The 20,779-nt window shown below is 44.3% G+C and overlaps 1 protein-coding gene across 9 annotated transcripts in view; it reads right to left on the bottom strand.

Annotated features, from left to right (window-relative positions):
- cadpsa (Ca2+-dependent activator protein for secretion a) overlaps positions 1 to 20,779 on the bottom strand; it is a 316,059-nt gene that overhangs the window by 199,695 nt on the left and 95,585 nt on the right. For all 9 annotated transcript variants that reach the window (XM_078414567.1, XM_078414568.1, XM_078414562.1 and 6 more), the window contains exon 5: positions 5,176 to 5,256. In XM_078414567.1, coding sequence (XP_078270693.1) covers positions 5,176 to 5,256 — 81 coding nt within the window. The remainder of the gene's footprint in view (positions 1 to 5,175; positions 5,257 to 20,779) is intronic.

Genomic DNA, 20,779 nt, shown 5'->3' with positions numbered 1-20,779 from the left:
GCAGCGGTAGAGTTGCTGCCTTACAGCGCCAGAGACCCAGGTTCGTTCCGGACCATGGGTGCTGTCTGTGCGGAGTTTGCACATTCTCCCTGTGGGTTTTCTCCGGGTGCTTCGGTTTCCTGCTCCAGTTTCCTGTCAATGGTGTCAGATTAGAAAAAAGGGAAGTGCAACGAGACCTGGGTGTCCTTGTACACCAGTCACTGAAAGTACACATGCAGGTACAGCAGGCAGTGAAGAAAGCTAATGGCATGTTGGCCTTCATAACGAGCAGATTTGAATATAGGTCATTCTGCAGTTATACAGGGTCCTGGTGAGACCATATCTGGAGTATTGTGTGCAGTTTTGGTCTCCCAATTTGAGGAAGAACATCCTTGCTATTGAGGCAGTGCAGTGTAGTGTAGGTTCACGAGGTTATTCCCCGGGATGGCGGGACTGTCATATGAGGAAAGATTGGAAAGACTGGGGTTGTATTCACTGGAATTTAGAAGGATGAGGGGATCTTACAGAACGTATAAAATTATAAAAGAACTGGACAAGTTAGATGCAGGAAAAATGTTCCCAATGGTGGGGGAGTCCAAAACCAGGGGCCACAGTCTGAGAATAAAGGGGAGGCCATTTAAAACTGAGATGAGAAAAAACCTTTTTACCCAGAGAGTTGTGAATCTGTGGAATTCTCTGCCACAGAAGGCAGTAGAGGCCAAGGATGAGTTTAAAAGAGAGTTAGATAGAGCTCTAGGGGCTAGCAGAATCAAGGGATATGGGGAGAGGCAGGCACGGGTTACTGATTGTGGATCATTAGCCATGATCACAATGAATGGCGGTGCTGGCTCGAAGGGCCAAATGGCCTCCTCCTGCACTGATTTTCTATGTTTCTATGTTTCTAACATCTCCCCTCATCCTCCTTCGTTCCATAGAATAGAGACCCAACCTACTCAACCTCTCCCTATAGCTCACACCCTTTAGTCCTGGCAACATCCTCGTAAATCTTTTCTTAGCCCTTTCAAGTGAAGATTGTGAGGCAAAAGAGTATACATCATGGTCAAAATACCAAAATAGATGGAGAGAACCCATAAATCACTGATGGTCAAAGCTCGTGATAACAAAGTGCCATTTCCCCAAATGCGGAATAACAAGCTGAGTCATTTCAGTTGAAGATCGACACAAAATGCTGGAGTAACTCAACGGGTCAGGCAGCATCTCTGGAGAAAAGGAATAGGTGACGTTTCTGGTCGAGACCTACTCATTTCAGTTGAACACGTTTGATGCTTCCCTTTTAGTCATGAATTAATTGATTGTTTTAAAAAAAAATTACTAGATTATAGGATGGATAACATTAATGAAGCCACCTGTCCAAATGCGCAGCACTCTAAGTATGGGGTGACCAACAACCAGACTGATGTATATTGCTAGAAAACTGACCGTGATAAAGGCAGGAGATGGGATTAAGCTACTGGAGATGTTGGCTTCATTGGCAGGAATGAATGCCATGTCAGAGACTTGGGACTTGCAGGGTTCCCTTTGCTCAAGGCAGGAGAATGGGGACAAATACATCAGCAGACCTGAGCTGCACAGCCACAAGCGTGATAATCGTCATGCTCTCGGCAATGTCCTGGGAAGACACAAAGTGCTGGAGTAACTCAGCGGGTCAGGCAGCATCTCTGGAGAAAAAGGGTGGCTGACGTTTCGGGTCGGGACCCTTCTTCAGAGTGAAAGTAGAGGGGAGGGAACTGGAGGCAAGAAAAGACCAGAACAAGGCAGGGCCGGCAACAGGTGACCAAGGAAGGGTGGAGCCCACAATGGCCCCTTGTTGGCTGGGGAAGAGGTGGCAACGAAGGGATACAAGGATGCGAACTAGCACTCGGGTGGGGGTGGGGGTGGGTTTGAGAGAGGGATGGGAAGGGTTACTTGAAATGAGAGAAATTAACGTTCATATCGCTGGGCTGTAAGCTGCCCATGTGAAATATGAGGTGCTGTTCCCCCAATCTGCACCCGGCCTCAATCTGACAGTGGAGGAGGCCCAGGACAGAACGGTCTGTATGGGATTGATTTATTGATACTTTATTGTCATGTGTACTTGGTACAGTAAGATTCTTTGTTTGCACACAGTACAAGAATCACCACGTAAAGGGCGCCGACGAAGTTTCAAAATGGACGGTTGATTACAAAGGTCCGTGGGGATTGGATGAGAAAGCGGGATAACAGAACTGGTGTGAACGGGTGACCGATGGTCATCACGGACTGGGCAGGACAAAGGGGCTCGTTTCCAAATGGGAAGGTGGGAGCAGTTTCCAATGATATCCCCAATCACGAATGTATCTTGGATCTGCATGCTGCGTATTTTAAAGGTCTGTTCAGGCACTGACCAGATGGGACACATGGATGAAGGTCGTATCATTGACCTATGCTGCAATATGCTGCATCAGCCCAGAGACAACTGCTGTTTATAATTAACATCTCCGCCATGATTCCATCACACATTTACAGTATATTATTAGCTACTCCTTCTGTAACGTGGCAAATAATAAAATAAATATACAGGTTTGAGTTTGACCATAATAATATGAGGGAGTTAGATGACAATTGTTTCACATAGCTTTAGAATAATTTACTTGTGTTATTCATCCCTAAGATATTTCCTGTCATAATCCATAGTAAAGTAGCACAGTTTTATTCAACATTTTATTATTTGGCAATCATTTTTGGGGCGACCCAGCTGGTAGAGCAAGTGCAGAGGCCCAGGTTCGATCCTGACCTCGGGTGCTGTCTGTGTGTGTGGAGTTTGCACGTTCTCCCTGAGATCACGTGGGTTTCCTCCGGGTGCTCCGGTTTTCCTCCCACATCCCAAAGACGTGCGGGTTTGAGGTACCAATTGGCCGCGGTAATTTGTCTTAATGTGTAGAAAGTGGATGAGAAAGTGGGATAATGTAGAACTTGTCAGAGGGTGGTGAATCTGTGGAATTCTCTGCCACAGAAGGCTGTGGAGGCCAAGTCAATGGATATTTTTAAGGCAGAGATAAATAGATTCTTCATTAGTACAGCTGTCAAAGAGTATGGGGAGAAGACGGAGAATGGGGTTAGGAGAGAGAGAGAGAGAGAGATAGATCAGCCACGATTGAAAGGCGGAGTAGACTTCATGGGTCGAATGGCCTAATTCTACTCCTATTCCTTATGATTTTATGAACTAGTATGATGGATGGTCAACATGGTCTCAGTGGGCTGAAGGGCTTGTTTCCATGCTGTATCTCTGAACTAAATGCCATTGTATTGAATGACACACAGTAGGTTTCCAGAATAAATCATGTGCTGTTTTTAATAGACGTGCTCATGAATCTTATTTCATTCCCTGTTACAAAGGGGCAGTTCACCACATCAACCTTGCAGCAGCATCAAACAGCAACACTACAGAAATTTTCCATTATCTTTGTACCTGGAGGGTAGGAGAAAGGACAAATTGGCGTATTATATCCGAAACTTAATGGGAATTTGGATGATAAATGTTTGACCATTTTTTCACATCAGGCAATGAGGTACTTTAACAATTTGGAAATGTAGTCCATTGAGATACAAGAGAAAGGTCATCGGAAAAGATTGATGTTATCAGAAGGAGTGAGCAAGTGTCCTGGTAAGTATTTAATTCCTCTGACGGCTTGAGAAGTTTGGAGTTGATTTCCAAGGAACCACTGATAGGAATAAATGGTCTACAAAGTGAGATAACTGGCAGTGGATGCAACCCGCCGAGGGTATTAGTCAGTGGCAAAGGTTGCAAATTTTTACTTTTGAGCTATAGCTGTCACAGCAGGAAGAGTTTTCATTAGAAAGACTCGATTATTCGGATATACTAAAATTCGCTCAACTTTGGAGAGAAATTCAATTATGGGAGATGTACATTTAATTAGGTTCCATCTCTCATGGATGAAAGTGTAAAAAGAGGAGATGGAGAAGAATGTAATGCAAGGAAATTGGTTGTTTTATGCATTCACTCATGGAATATGGGCATCAGTGGCAACGCTGGCATTTTATATCCATCCCTGGTGCACTTCGGCTTTATTTCAGATGGCAGTGAAGTGTCCACCATCTTAGGACTGGAATCACAAGGGCAAGAATCATGCATTTCATTGCCCAAAGGTCTAACCATCCTACCACAACCAGAGAACGGTCCTGAACTTCTATCTACCTCATTGGTGACCCTCGGACTATCCTTGATCGGACTTTGCTGCCTTTACCTTGCACCAAACGTTATTCCCTTATCATGTATACATACACTGTCAACGGCTCGATTGTAATCATGTATTGTCTTTCTGCTGACTGGTTAGCACACAACAAGAGCTTTTCACTGTACCTCGGTACGCGTGACAATAAACTAAACCAGGCTGTTTCTGGTTTAGCTTTAGGTTTATTATTGTCACATGCACCGAGGTACAGTGAAAAGCTTTGTTCTGCATGCTCTCCAAATGGACCAGATATACCACGCAGAGATACAATCAGTTCAACTCAAGGTCAATAGACAGAGCAGAGAAGAGTTATGAGGATGTTGCCAGAACTCCAGGGTCTGAGCTACAGGGAGAGGTTGAACAGGCTAGAACTTTATTCCCTGGAGCCCATGAGGATGAGGATGAGGGGTGGTCTTATAGTATCATGGGAGGAATAGATAGGGGTAAATGCACACAGTCCTTTCCCAAGAGTAAGGGAATCAAAAACCAGAGGACATAGATTTAAGTTGAGAGGGAAAATCATTCATTTTGGGGTAACTTTTTTTACACAAAGTGTGGTAGGTGTATGGAACAAGCTTCCAGAGGAGGCAGTTGAGGCAGGTATTATCATAATGTTTAGAAACCATTTGGACAGGTACATGGATAGGAGCGCTTTAGAGGGATATGGACCAAACGTAGTCAGGTGGGACTAGTGCAGATGGGGCATGTTGGTTGGCATGGGAAAGTTGGGCCTGTTTCCATGTTGCATGACTCTATGAATCTATGGAGCAAAGGGGAAGATACAGATGTTTTCATTTTTAAAGCAACATTCGGTGTCACATTCAGTGATATTGAACTTATATTCTGCAATCCATAATTGGAATTTGAATGCATTCCTCAGGCCCAGTAGCCCAGGACCTGAGTACAAGTCCCATAACTTAGCCAGTGTGTGACCATTCCTGAAAGGCATTTTGTACAGACTCACCCGTGCTATTTGATCGGCCATCTGAAGACGCCCATCCAACTCCCGTCTGATCTGAGCTGCTTGCTCATCAGGGTTGTCGAGCTGTAAACGCAATAGAAGAGGTTTAAGTTTCACATTCATTCACGAACGCTGCTATAAAGGAGAAGCAAATTGAGAACCAGGGTTGCCGAATTCTGCAGCCTTCAAACACCAGGTACAGTGATGTGCGGTTCGTCCAGCTATTCATTGGACAGCAGGCAGAGTGAGAATATGGCGTAGGAAGGAACTGCAGATGCTGGTATGTACCGCAGATAGACACAAAGTGCTGGAGTAACTCAGCGGGTCAGGCAGCTTCTCTGGAGAAAAAGGATGGGTGACGTTTTGGGTCGGGACACTTTTTCAGACTCAAGAAGGTCTCAGTCTGGACAAGGGTTTCGACCTGAAATGTCACCCATCCTTTATCTCCAGAGATGCTGCATCACCCGCTGAGTTTTATATTTTCTTGCTTCTCATTTGTATGTTTCAGCACCTATCCATTGGACAGCAGCTAACTGCACTGCTGGATGTCTGGATACAGAAGGGGTGGCAATATTGTGAGTTAGTCTAGGTTAAGGTTTATTATTGTCACATGTACCAAGGTACAGTGAAAAGCTTTATTTCACACGCTATCTAATAAGATCAGATAATACTACACACAAATAAAATCAAGTCAAAATCGAGTACAATCAGTAGAGCAAAGGGCAAGACACAAAGTGCAGAATATAGTTCTCAGCATTGTAGCGCATCAGTTCCATAGACAAAGTCCGCAATGGGGTAGAGGTTAAACCGTCAGTACCCTAGCTTATGGAAGGACCGTTCGGAAGCCTGATAACAGAGGGGAAGAATCTGTTCCTGAGTCTGATGGTACAGGCTTTGAAGCTTCTGTGTCTTTTGTTTGACAGGAGTAAGGAGATGGAGGAATGACCAGGGTGGAACAAGTCTTTGGTTATTTTGGCTGCTATTCCGATGCAGTATGAATTGTATATGGAGTCTATTGTGAGGAAAAAAGGAACTGCAGATGCTGGTTTACACGAAAAGGACACAAAGTGCTGGAGTGACTCAGCCAGTCAGGCAGCATCTCTGGAAAAGACGGATAAGCAACATATTGGGTCGGGATCATTCTTCAGACTTCATTCAGAGAGTCTGGTCTCTGTGAAGGTCGAGGCTACATCTACAACTCTCTGCAATATCTTGGAGTCTTGGCAATGTTATTCCCAAACCAAACAATGATGCAACCCGACAGTACGCTTTCTATATTCAACTGTGTACATTAAGAGACAAGGCATCGGAACTTCAGTGAACAAGGTTTTAACTTCATTACAAGAATAATTGCATCTGAAAGAGTTTTAAAACTTTTTTTCTATTCTAAGAGCTGAAAGAAGCAACTTCATTCTTGGAGTCTCCCTGTAGGCCGGGCAGTGAGTATAATCAGCAGAAACTCTTAGTAGAGCCATAGAGTCTTACTGTGTGGAAACACGTCCTTCAGCCCAACTTGCCCACACTGACCAACATGTCCCATCTACACCAGTCCCACTGGCCCATATCCCTCTAAACCTGTTCTATCCATGTATCTCTCTAAATGTTTCTTAAATGTTGTGATAGTACCAGCCTCAACTACCTCCTTCGACAGATCGTCCCATTCACCCTCCACCCTCTGTGTGAAAACGTTACCCCTCGGGTTCCCACAGTTTAAGAATAAGGGGTAGGCCATTTAGAACGGAGATGAGGAGAAACTTTTTTTCAGTCAGTGTTGTAAATCTGTGGAATTCTCTGCCTCAGAAGGCAGTGGAGGCCAATTCTCTGAATGCTTTCAAGAGAGAGCTAGATAGAGCTCTTAAGGATAGCGGAGTCAGGGGGTATGGGGAGAAGGCAGGAACGGCGTACTGATTGAGAATGATCAGCCATGATCACATTGAATGGTGGTGCTGGCTCGAAGGGCCGAATGGCCTACTCCTGCACCTATTGTCTATTGTTCCGATTGAATCATTCCCCTCTCACCTTAAACCTATATCCTCTGGATTCCCCTACTCTGGGCAAGAGACTATGTGCCACTACCCGATCCATTCCTCTCATGATATCGTACACGGGGTGGAATGTTTCAGCCGGGAATGTGGCCAAATTTATCGGAAGTACCGTTGAAACAATTTTTTGAAATGAGTGCAAAGGATTGTTATTTTTCATATTTCGTCGACTGCACTTGAAAATCTGCGATGCTTTGTACTAGTCTTGGCCACATTGAGACAGGGAAAAATACAGTGCAATCAAGCCTAGTGAGGTACTGAAAACCTTTCAATTCATGCAGTTGAAATAGTCTGTGAGAAAATAATTAGCACATTTATTTCCCAAGAAACTAAATACCATGATTTCTCATGTTCAAACATTAGATCGCAACATTAAATTTGCAAGGGTTTGTTTCCAGGGATGCCATTAGTCATGTTATCTGTGTTGAATGCACAAGCTATGTTTAATGATGAAACACTGATGTCTAATGTTTGTAGTTTAAACAAATATGCTGTCCAAACAAATTGAAAATATTTATTTGGTTTACATAATGATATTTATCAAACCTCAAAGGTCAGCTCTTTTAGTTTTACAAATGCCTGCACCAAATTCGTCATCAGAAATAGACAGAATATTTAGGGCTGGAATGACTAAACTCCTAGTCACTTGCAGTTGTACAGGGCCCTAGTGAGACCGCACCTGGAGTACTGTGTGCAGTTTTGGTCTCCAAATTTGAGGAAGGATATTCTTGCTATTGAGGGCGTGCAGCGTAGGTTTACTAGGTTGATTCCCGGAATGGCGGGACTGTCATATGTTGAAAGACTGGAGCGACTAGGCTTGTATACACTGGAATTTAGAAGGATGAGAGGGGATCTTATCGAAACATATAAGATTATTAAGGGGTTGGACACATTAGAGGCAGGAAATATGTTCCCAATGTTGGGGGAGTCCAGAACCAAGGGCCACAGTTTAAGAATAAGGGGTAGGCCATTTAGAACGGAGATGAGGAAAAACCTTTTCAGTCAGAGAGTTGTAAATCTGTGGAATTCTCTGCCTCAGAAGGCAGTGGAGGCCAATTCTCTGAATGCATTCAAGAGAGAGCTGGATAGAGCTCTTAAGGATAGTGGAGTCAGGGGGTATGGGGAGAAGGCAGGAACGGGGTACTGATTGAGAATGATCAGCCATGATCACATTGAATGGCGGTGCTGGCTCGAAGGGCCGAATGGCTTACTCCTTCCTGCACCTATTGTCTATTGTCTATTAATTAAATGCATAATTCGCCCCAGCAAATCCTTCAGACCTGATACAGCCACAACTTGATGTATCAGGGCAGCACAGTGATACAGCAGTAGAGTTGCTACCTCACAGCATCAGAGGCACAGGTTCGATCCTGACCACGGGCGCTGTTTGTACGTTAGACCTGTGACTGCATGAGTTTTCTCCGGTGCTCCGGTTTCCTCCCACTTTCCAAAGACGTACCGGTTTGTGTGGTTAATTTGCTTTGATAAAATTGTAAATTGTCCCTAGTGTGTAGGAGAGTGTTAGTGCAATAGCCTATTTTCTCACAGACTATTTCAACTGCATGAATTGAAAGGTTTTCAGTTACCTCACAAGGCTTGATTGCACTGTAGTTTTCCCCGTCTCAATTTGGCCAAGACTTGTACAAAGCATCGCACATTTTCAGGATCGCAGGTTGGCGTGGGCCTGGTGGGCCGAAGGGCCTGTTTCCAAGCTCTCTAAGGTCTCTAAAGTCTAAAGACTAAAGTCCAAAGGTTACAAAATGTGTAGGAAGGAACTGCAGATGCTAGTTTGCACCAAAGACAGACACAAAACGCTGGAGTAGCATCAGTGGATCAGGCAGCATCTCTAGAGAAAAGGAATAGGTCACATCAGTCGGAAGAAGGGTCTCGACCCACAATGTCACCTATTCCTTTTCTCCCGAGATGTTGCCTGACCCGCCGAGATACTCCAGGATTTTGTGCCTATCTTAAAAGTCTAAAGTTTAAATGGGTTCCGTAAATTGTCCCTAGTGTGTAGGATAGAACTAGTGTACAGGTAATCTACACAGACAGCACCTAAGGTGAGGATTGAACCCGGGTCTTTAGCGCTGTGAGGCTGCAGCTCTACCAGCTGCACCAGCATGCTTCCCTTCTTGCCATTTTAATGAGAAAAAAACATACTGAAATTGAATAGTACTGGTGCCAGAGGTTATGGGGAGAAGGCAGGAGAATGCCGTTCGGAGGGAGAGATAGATGAGCCATGATTGAATGGTGGAGTAGACTTGATGGGCCGAATGGCCTAATTTCTACTATCACATTGCCACTTATTAATTACAGCCTATTCGTATTAAACTTAAGTTTGAACATTTTTACCAGACTTAATTCATCCTTACCCACATTCATAGGTTAGGAATAAATATCAAGATGATAATTGTGCAAATTAGTAGACAAATCTGGACAAATCTTTTGTTTGATTGTTTGTTTTTATGTCTTGTTTGCTCTGTAAAGCGTCTTTGAGTTTCCTGAAAAGCGCTATATAAATTAAATGTATTATTATTATTATTATTATTAATTTGTGCAAAAAAAACTCAAAACAAGTTACACAGGCAGCCTACTCACACAAAAAGCTTTGCAAACTGCTCGGAATTTATTAGACGTGCCTTCCAGATATTGTTTTTGCGATCTGAGTAATTGATTCTGCCTCTCATTATCAGGGCATTAAGTGGCAGCAGAGCGAGGCTTGCAAATGATGGAGAATATCACAGTGGCGCCGTGATAGAGCAACTGCCTTATAGCGCCAGAGTCCCGGGTTCGATATTGACCACGGGTGCTGTCTGTACGCAGTTTGTACGTTCTCCCCATGGGTTTTTGCCGAGATCTTCCGTTTCCTCACACACACAAAAGACGTACAGGTTTGTAGGTTAATTGGCTTGGCAGAAATGTAAAATTGGCCCTAGAGTGTGTGTGTGTGTGTGTGTGTGTGTGTGTGTGTGTGTGTGTGTGTGTGTGTGTGTGTGTGTGTGTGTGTGTGTGTGTGCGCGCGCGCGTGCGTGTGTGTGTGTGTGTGTGTGTGTGTGTGTGTGTGTGTGTGTGTGTGTGTGTGTGTGTGTGATAGCGTTAATGTGTGGGGATTCGTAGGTCGGCGCAGACTCAATGGGCTTAAAGGCCTGTTTCCAATCTGTATCTCTGAACTAAACTGGCGAATCTATGAGCAAAATATGGAACCACTGAGGAAGATGAGATTTAATAAGGACAAGTGTAACGCACAGCTCACCATAAACATGACAATCTGTGCTCTATTTCATTTCACAGAACCGGTCTGCATACCCCTAACGTGTAGCAGTCCTTGGACAAATTGAATAAGTACAGCTTACACAACAGCCCACCCACACAATGGTCTGGGTCTTGCAGATGACTAATGCTGATAAGCACTTCTGACCAGCCTTTTTGCATTACAATAAACTTGCATTTGCTTCACATGTTCCCTGCAAAAATCATTTAACTAAAAAAAAATGGAAACAATTGAAAAAATTGAACAAGGATCTGCGGTACGGTGGCGCAGCGGTAGAGTTGCTGCCTTACAGCGCCAGAGACCCGGGTTCCATCCTGACTATGGGCGCTTGTCTGTACGGAGTTTGTACCTTCTCCCCGTGACCCGCGTGGGTTTCCGTCCAGGATCTTCGGTTTCCTCCCACACTCCAAAGACGTACAGATATTTTGGTTACTTGGCTTTGTTTCAATGTGTGTGTAGGGGAGTGTTAATGTGTGGGGATCGCTGGCTGGTGCGGACTTGGTGGGCCAAAGGGCCCTGTTTCCGCGCTGCATCTCTAAAAGAAAAAGAACTCAAGATGTTGACTTTAGAGATACTGCGCGGAAACAGGCCCTTCGGCCCACCGGGCACACGCCGTTATGGACTTGGATTGTTTTCCCTGAAATGTCGGAGTTGAGGGGTTGTCCGATAGAAGTACATAAACCTTTTTTCCCCAGGATGGAAAAATTAAATACTTGAGGGCAGAGCTTTAAGGTGAGAGGAGCAAAGTTTACCGGAGATGTGTTTACGCAAGTTCTGTTACACAGAGGGTGGTGGGTGCCTGGAATGTGCTGCCGGGGGTGGTGATTGAAGCAGATACAACAGTGACATTTAAGAGACTTTTGGATGGGGACATGGATGTGGAGGGAATGGATTACATGGAAGCAGATAATGGTCTTGGCATCATGTCTGGCACAGTGATGTGTCTGTCATCATACTGAACTGTTGTGTTTTTTATGTCCTTTTTAAATCTTTCCACTCTCACTCCATGCCTATGGCCAATTGACCACCCTACCCTTGGGGAAAAAAGATCATCTTATCCACACCCCCCCAAAATATTATAAACCTTTAAAATATAACAGAAGAGTTATGGACCCATTGTGAGCAGCAGATTAATGAATCTGAATGAATGAATGATGAATGAATGATACTTTATTGTCACCTGTGATAAGGCACAGTGATATTCTTTGTTTTGCACACCCAAGGGATGTAAAGACCACATAAAAGATGCCGACAAAATTACAAAGTAGTCCATTTTATCCAAACCACTTTTAACACAATCCATTTGTGTTTCTCCTTAGTTCTCGGCAGCAACCCCAAAAACCGTGTCCTCCTTTGTCTCACCCCCCCTCTGCTTCTGTGATCTCTAATGCAAAGAGTGGTGCAGAGGTAGAGTTGCTGCCTTACAGCGCTTGCAGTACCAGAGAACGGGGTTCGATCCCGACTATGGGCGCTGTCTGTACGTTCTCCCCGTGACCCGCGTGGGTTTTCTCCGAGATCTTCGGTTTCCTCCCACACTCCAAAGACGTAGAGGTTTGTAGGTCAATTGGCTTGGTATCAATGTAAAATTGTCCCTAGTGTGTGTGTAGGATAGTGTTAGTGTGTGCGGAACGCTGGTTGGCACGGACTCAGTGGGCCGAAGGACCTGTTTCCACGCTGTATCTCTAAACTAAACTAATCGTAGCTCAATTGTCCTTGTATTATCTGAGGTTGGACAAGGATGATCGAGCTCCTCAGATGGACGAGTGGTGAAGAGACGGGCTGAGCACACAAGGCCTTTTCACCAACTCATTGTACCTTGGCCCTTCCTCCTGAATTTAACACACACTTGCTGACCAATATACAGGTCCCAGCCAATTCAGGTCCCAACCAATTTCCAGCCACACATATCAATAGACAATAGACAATAGGTGCAGGAGGAGGCCATTCGGCCCTTCGAGCCAGCACCGCCATTCAATGTGATCATGGCTGATCATTCTCAATCAGTACCCCGTTCCTGCCTTCTCCCCATACCCCCTGACTTCACTATCCTCAAGAGCTCTATCTAGCTCTCTCTTGAATGCATTCAGAGAATTGGCCTCCAATGCCCTCTGAGGCAGAGAATTCCACAGATTCACAACTCTCTGACTGAAAATGTTTTTCCTCATCTCAGTTCTAAATGGCCTACCCCTTATTCTTAAACTGTGGCCCCTTGTTCTGGACTCCCCCAACATTGGGAACATGATATCCATCTCTTCCAAGCTCATTGCCAATTTGTGATTCTTTGTACCACATCCTCACTCTTTGATGTCAAAGTTGCTGCCAGTGTGCAGAAAAGAAAAGCATTGCATCCATGAGAGTACAAAACATAGAACAGTACAGCACAGGAACAGGCCCTTCGGCCCACGATGTCTATGGTGAACATGATGTCAAGAACAACTAATCTGCATGTGATCCATATCCCTCCACATCGTGTGCCTATCTAAAAGTCTCTTAAACTCCACATCGTATCTGCCTCCACCACCACCCCTGGCACCGCGTTCCAGGCACCCACTCCCCTCAGATACTTAGGGACAATATATATAATTATATGGATAAACAAGGCCTGATTAGAAACAGTCAACATGGATTTGTGCCTGGAAGGTCATGTTTGACTAATCTTCTTGAATTTTTTGAAGAGGTTACCAGGGAAATTGATAAGGGCAAGGCTGTGGATGTTGTCTATATGGACTTTAGTAAGGCATTTGACAAGGTTCCACATGGTAGGTTGATTAAGAAGGTTAAATCGTTGGGTATTAATAGTGAGGTTGCAAGATGGATTCAACAATGGCTGAATGGGAGATACCAGAGGGTAATGGTTGACAACTGTATGTCAGGTTGGAGGCCAGTGTCTAGTGGAGTACCCCAAGGATCTGTGTTGGGTCCACTGTTGTTTGTCATTTACATTAATGATCTGGATGATGGTGTGGCAAATTGGATTAGTAAATATGCAGATGATACTAAGATAGGTGGTGTAGTTAATAATGAAGTAGAGTTTCAAAGTCTACAGAGAGACTTGGGCCTTTTGGAAGGGTGGGCTGAAAGATGGCAGATGGAGTTTAATGCTGATAAGTGTGAGGTGCTGCATTTTGGTAGGACAAATCAAAATAGGACGTACAGGGTAAATGGTAGGGAATAGAGGAATGCAGTGGAACAGAGGGATCTGGGAATAACTGTGCATTGTTCCCTGAAGGTGGAATCTCATGTGGATAGGGTGGTGAAGAAGGCGTTTGGTATGCTTGCCTTTATAAATCAGAGCATCGAGTATAGAAGTTGGGATGTAATGTTAAAATTGTACAGGGCATTGGTGAGGCCGAATCTGGAGTATGGTGTGCTGTTCTGGTCGCCAAAGTATAGGAAGGATGTCGACAAAATGGAGAGGGTACAGAGGAGATTTACAAGAATGTTGCCTGGGTTTCAGCACTTAAGCTACAGAGAGAGGTTGAACAGGTTGGGTCTTTATTCTTTGGAGCGTAGAAGGTTGAGGGGGGACTTGATAGAGGTTTTTAAAATTTTAAGAGGGACGGACAGAGTTGAACGTGGGTAGGCTTTTTCCCTTGAGAGTGGGGAAGATTCCAACAAGGGGACATAACTTTAGAATTGAGGGACAAAAGTTTAGGGGTAACATGAGGGGTAATTTCTTTACTCAGAGGGTGGTGGCTGTATGGAATGGGCTTCCGGTGGAAGTGGTGGAGGCAGGCTCGATTTTATTATTTAAGAGTAAATTGGATAGGTATATGGATGAGAGGGGATTGGAGGCTTATGGTCTGAGAGCAGGTAGATGAGACTAGGTCAGAGAGAGTGGTCGGCGTGGACTGGTAGGGTCGAACGGGCCTGTTTCCGTGCTGTAGTTGTTATATGGTTATATGGTTATAGTACATTTCTATGCATGGGGTACTTAATCGGGGATTGTCTTTATGTTGGGCATTAATCGCACTGATCTATATGCTTAAATTGTACTTCACTGTACCTTTGGTATAGATGACAATAAAAGAACCATGAAACTGTTACATGAACTGCTTAAGTTTTGATGAATGAACATATTATTGGTGTGCTTCAGATGAACATCTTGTCTACACTCACTCATGGCTCGAGTTGCACAGTTATGCCCTCAGGCCACTTCAGTTGATACAGACTCTTTCCATTAATAACGTTCAGTTGTACAACTTGGTGTATCAAAGTCATCTTTATATGCCAGAAATTGTTGCTTTTTAATGCTGGCTTGTCCAAGAGGATGAGAATTATTTCCTCACATTGCAAAGATCAAATATTTCAAAACTATGCAAACTTGCATTACAATGGAGTTCTACTCTGTAGCAAAATACTTAACTCCTACAGGTGTACAGTAGAGAACATATTGACTGGTTCCATCACAGCCTGGTTCCGTATCTTGAATGCCCTGGAGCAAGGAAGACTGCAAAAAGTTGTGAACGCTGCCCAGTCCATCACGGGTACTGACCTCCCCACCATTGAAGGGATTTACAAGAGTTGCTGCCATCATCAGGGACCCACACCGCCCTTGGCAATACACTCATTTCACTCCTGCCATCGGGAAGAAGATATAAGACCCTGAAAACTGTAATGTTCAGATTCAGGAACAGCCTCTTCCCCACGGCCATCAGGAGAACGTGAGAATGTGTGACAAGGAACTAAAGTCATTGCTTCAGTCACTGCAAGTGTGGAGGAAGGAACTGCAGGTGCTGGTTTAAACCGAAGATAGACACAAAAAGCTGGAGTAACTCACCAGAATGAGCAACATCTCTGGAGAGAAGGAATGGGCAACGTTTCGGGTCGTGACCCTTCTTCAGAAGTTTCGGGTCGAGTCCCTTCTTCAGACCCGAAACATCACCCATTCCTTCTCTCCAGAGATGCTGCCTGCTCCGCTGAGTTACAGCTTTTTGTGTCTATCTTCGTACTAAACACTACAACCTCCAAATAACTCTGAACTGCATCGACATGGGGGCATTGCTTTTGTCTTTTTGCATTATTATTGTTTATTTCTGTGTGTGTGTGTGTGCGCGCGTTTGTGTGTGTGTGTGTTTGTGTGTGTGTGTGTGTGTGTGTGTGTGTGTGTGTGTGTGTATGTGCAGACATACACACCCATATAAATATATATATACACACACATATATACACACACACACACACACACACATATATATATATATATATATATATATATATATATATATATATATATATATACACACTGAACATTTTTTCGTTTATTATATTGTTTACAGTGTACTATGTTTACATATTCTGTTGTGCTGCTGCACGTAATAATTTCATTGTTCCATCTGTGACAATAAAACACTCTTGACTTGATTATGCCAACAACCTTTGCTGCTTCCACTGTACTGTGCTGAAATACAGAGTTCAATCAGGAAGTACATGCCAATGATTTCTAGTTGCCGCGGTTACTAGCGAGCACTGGGGATAATGCACATGTGACAGACGATGGAGAACGTGAGAATGTGTGAGAAGGAACTAAAGTCATTGCTTCAGTCACTTCTGGGTGTGCCGTGTTGCCAAAGTGCCAGAAGAAAGGGAGTGTCAGAAAATAACTGCAGATGCTGGTACAAATCGAAGGTATTTATTTCACAAAATGCTGGAGTAACTCAGCGGGTCAGGCAGCATCTCAGGAGAGAGGGAATGGGCGACGTTTCAGGTCGAGACCCTTCTTCAGCAGAAAGGGAGAGTCACTTATGCCTTCTTAGCAACGTGTTCAAACTGGCACAATGCTGGTCAAGCAGATCAAGGCCCCATTCGATCGTTGAAAGATACAGCAAGCTCACAGGCAACCCAAATATCTGCATTTCAAAATTATCTTCAGACCTTGAATAGGTTGCAGACTGTCAGTGCGTAACAGATTTTCAGTTTCAGGACGAGTTACAAACCGGAAACTAGGTTAATTCCCGGAATGGCGGGACTGTCGTATGTTGAAAGGCTGGAGCGATTGGGCTTGTATACACTGGAATTTAGAAGGATGAGGGGGAATCTTATTGAAACATATAAGATAATTAGGGGATTGGACACATTAGAGGCAGGAAACATGTTCCCAATGTTGGGGGAGTCCAGAACAAGGGGCCACAGTTTAAGAATAAGGGGTAGGCCATTTAGAACGGAGATGAGGAAGAACTTTTTCAGTCAGAGAATGGTGAAGGTATGGAATTCTCTGCCTCAGAAGGCAGTGGAGGCCAGTTCGTTGGATGCTTTCAAGAGAGAGCTGGATAGAGCTCTTAAGGATAGCGGAGTGAGGGGGTATGGGGAGAAGGCAGGAACGGGGTACTGATTGAGAGTGATCAGCCATGATCGCATTGAATGGCGGTGCTGGCTCGAAGGGCTGAATGGCCTACTCCTGCACCTATTGTCTATTGTCTATTGCCTATAAAGCGATGTGTGATTGCCTTGGTCACATTCAGATTGTTCTAGTTCTCACTCTTTGATATCAAAGCTATTGCCAATGTTGGCAGAAAAGAAAAACTATGCATGCATGAGAATCTAGAACCTAGAACAGTACAGCACAGGAACAGGCCCTTTGGCCCACAGTGTCTGTGCCGAACATGATGCCAAGATGAACTAATCTCATCTGCCTGCAGCTGATCCATATCCCACCATATCACGTGCCCATCGACGAGCCTCTTAAACTCCACAATGTATCTGCCTCCACCACCACCCCTGGCAGCACATTCCAGGTATCCAGCACTCTGTGTAAATAAACTTGGCTTAACTTGCCTTAAGGGAAAGCTCTCTAGTCTTTGACATTAGAAATTTCTGACTGACTACCCTATATAAGCCTTTCATAATTTTACATACTTCTATCAGGTCTCTCATCAACCTCTGAAACCTCATGTTTCAGCAAAACTCCATGTAGTGCTGGTGTTCAGTTTAGTGACAGGCCCTTCGGCCCGTCGAGTCCGCGCCGACCAGTGATCCCCGTACACTAGCGTGCACTGCACACTAGGGGCATTTTACAGCTTTTACCAAAGCTAATTGACCTACAAACCTGTACATCTTTCGTGTGTGAGAGGAAACCAGAGCACCCGGAGAAAAACCCACGGGGAGAACCTATAAACTCCGTACAGACAAGACCCGTAGTCAGGATCGAACTCGGGTCTCTGCGCTGTAAGGCAGCAGCAACACCGTTGTTCCACTGCACCCCCCTGCAAGTGTACCACGTTGTACCACAAGGGACTGACTTTCCACAGGGGTGCAGTAATCTCCTTGTCTTTACTGCAATGGCGATTCTGGAAAAATGGATAAACCGCCACTAATGCCAATTCTCTAACATCTATCGGAAATCAGTGGAAGCTTCTCAGTTAATGAAGCATTACCTCTATTTAAATGAAACACAAATTTGAAAGGAACAGACATTAAGAGTTCATTAAAGGAACTGTAGAGTCAGAAATTATATTACCTGAGAAGATGATTCAGAAGTATATTTTCTCATCCAAATCTATTTTGCTCCACAGTTCAACAATCCAATTTCATCACAACAATTTGTTTTTTTTAGTACTTTTCATTGAAATTAAATTATATTTACAAGTTTAGAGTTATCAGATTTATTACTGTGCTCTTTACAGAAAATATACTTTGTTGATTGTTTAGAAGTCCAAAATAGGCAAAGCCAAATAATCAACAACAAAAAAATATGGCTTGATTTCACTTTTAATGCAAGAAAATAGTTCACTTCAGTGAATAAAAAATAGCCCAGTGTGTTTGCAATGAAGCTGAGGAAGGGATTTATTCACAAAATGCTGGAGTAACTCAGCAGGTCAGGCAACATCTAAGGAGAGAAGGAATGGGCGACGTTTCGGGTCGAGACCCTTCTTCAGACTGATGTCAGGGAGGCGGGACAAATGAAGGATATAGGTGGAGACAGGAAGATAGAGGGAGATCTGGGAAGGAGGAGGGGAAGAGAGGGACAGAGGAACTATCTAAAGTTGGAGAAGTCGATGTTCATACCGCTGGGCTGCAAGCTGCCCAAGCGAAATATGAGGTGCTGTTCCTCCAATTTCCGGTGGGCCTCACTATGGCACCGGAGGAGGCCCATGACAGAAAGGTCAGACTGGGAATGGGAGGGGGAGTTGAAGTGCTCATCCACCAGGAGATCAGGTTGGTTAACGCGGACCGAGCGCAGGTGTTGAGGAAGGGTGGTAGAGAGAACCGTTAATTGGCCTCAACGCGGTAGATGTTTGAAGCTTGTGGCATCTCTACAACTTGGAATCAACATTATTCACTGGAATGATATTAATCCCAAAGCATATCCATCAAGATAGCAACCCAGTGGTATTTCAAGTTACCCAGGTTACCCAAGTAACCCTTGCATCCCCTCTCTCTCTTGTCCCCCCACCCTCTCCCAAGTCGTTGTTCTAGCTTCAAAGTCGCCTTGTTGAGTCTCGTTGTCTGTCATTCGTTTCCATCTAGCTAACAATGGCCTGTTTCCTTTATCATCGTTACTTTTTTGCATATCTTTCATTCATTTGTTCCATATCTCTCCACATCACCGTCTATATCTCTCGATTCCCTTTCCCCTAAGTCTCAGTCTGAAGAAGGGTCTCGACCCGAAAATATCACCCATTCCTTTTCGCCAGAGATGCTGTCTGATCCCTGAGTTACTCCAGCTTTTTGTGTCTGTCTTCAATTAAAATCTCAGATCAGACCTGCTGGGCTTAGAGTACTGATCGACCATCAAAAAATCGAGAAACAGGGAATTGCAGATGTTGCTTTAGAATATGAAACAATGCTTTGGTGTAAATTTTTCTTTTGTTAACCATTTCACACTGAAAATCTAGCCTGCATATAATCTTTTGTCAAACAAAGAACACCCATCATCTGAGTCTCACCTTGTTGAAATAAAATGAATGCAGTTTAGTTTAGTTTATTCATGTTCATAGAAGGATGAGAGGAGATCTTGTCGAAACGTATAAGATTATTAAGGGGTTGTAGGCAGGAAACATGTTCCCAACGTTGGGGGAGTCCAGAACAAGGGGCCACAGTTTAAAAATAAGGGGTAGGCCATTTAGAACTGAGATGAGGAAAAACTTTTTCAGTCAGAGAGTTGTGAATCTGTGGAATTCTCTGCCTCAGAAGGCAATGGAGGCCAATTCTCTGAATGCTTTCAAAAGAGAGCTAGATAGAGCTCTTAATGATTGCGGAGTCAGGGGGTATTGGGAGAAGGCAGGAACGGGGTACTGATTGAGAATGATCAGCCATGATCACATTGAATGGCGGTGCTGGCTCGAAGGGCCGAATGGCCTCCTCCTGCACGTATTGTCTATTGTCATAAATGATAGACGCAGAATTAGGCCATTCGGCTCATCAAGTCCACTCTGCCATTCAATAATGGCTGATCTATCTCTCCCTCCTAACCCCATTCTCCCACCTTCTCCCCATAACCCCTGTCACCCGTACCAATCAATAATCTATCTATCTCTGCCTTATAAATACCCACTGACCTGGCCTCCACAGCCTTCCCCCATAGAGAAACCCACCAGCGATCGTCCCGTCCGCTGGTTCTGTCCTACACACTAGGGACAATCAACAGAAGCCAATTAACCTGCAAACCCACCGTCCTTGGAATGTGGGAGGAAACCGGAGCACCCGGAGAAAAGTTTGTACGTTCTCCCTGTGACCGCGTGGGTTTTCTCCGGGTGCTTCGGTTTCCTCCCACACTCCAAAGAGTTTGCACAAGTTTGTAGGATAATTGGCTTCTGTAAATTGTCCCTAGTGTGTAGGGTAGTGCGTAGGACAGTGCGAGCGTACGGGGTCATCGTTGTCGGCGCGGACTCAGCGGGTCGAAGGACCTGTTTCCACCTCTAAAGTCCAAAGTCTTCAATGGCAATCCTAATTCAGGACACATTTAGACTGTGTATTTTTACTGCTTGTCACGATCATTTTGAGGATATTAAATTGGGCTGCATCCACATCCAATCAGTTAGAGTAGAAATAAAATGTGAACATGATGCAGCAGAATATACCTGCAATGGATATAAATTGCAATGGATTCTTTTCCTAATTAGTATAAGTGCCCCGATCATTGAAGAGATAGGGCGGATGTAAAATGCAGACTTTGTAGCTTGAGGCTTAGATACAGGGTCAGGCGGTATATATTCTGAGTATAAAACACACAAGTCAGCAAAAGTGAAATCTGACGAGTAATGTACTTATGCACCTAAATTAAACCTTCACTGAGCTCCCCACCAAATACGGATCATTAGTGAGAACATTTTCAGCTCTTAGACAAAACGAATGC

This window comes from Rhinoraja longicauda, chromosome 17 (genome assembly GCF_053455715.1).
Source record: "Rhinoraja longicauda isolate Sanriku21f chromosome 17, sRhiLon1.1, whole genome shotgun sequence".
Taxonomy (NCBI): Eukaryota; Metazoa; Chordata; class Chondrichthyes; order Rajiformes; family Arhynchobatidae; genus Rhinoraja; species Rhinoraja longicauda.
Note: the sequence above shows the minus strand (reverse complement) of the source record. Positions and strands in the feature narration are given on the sequence as shown.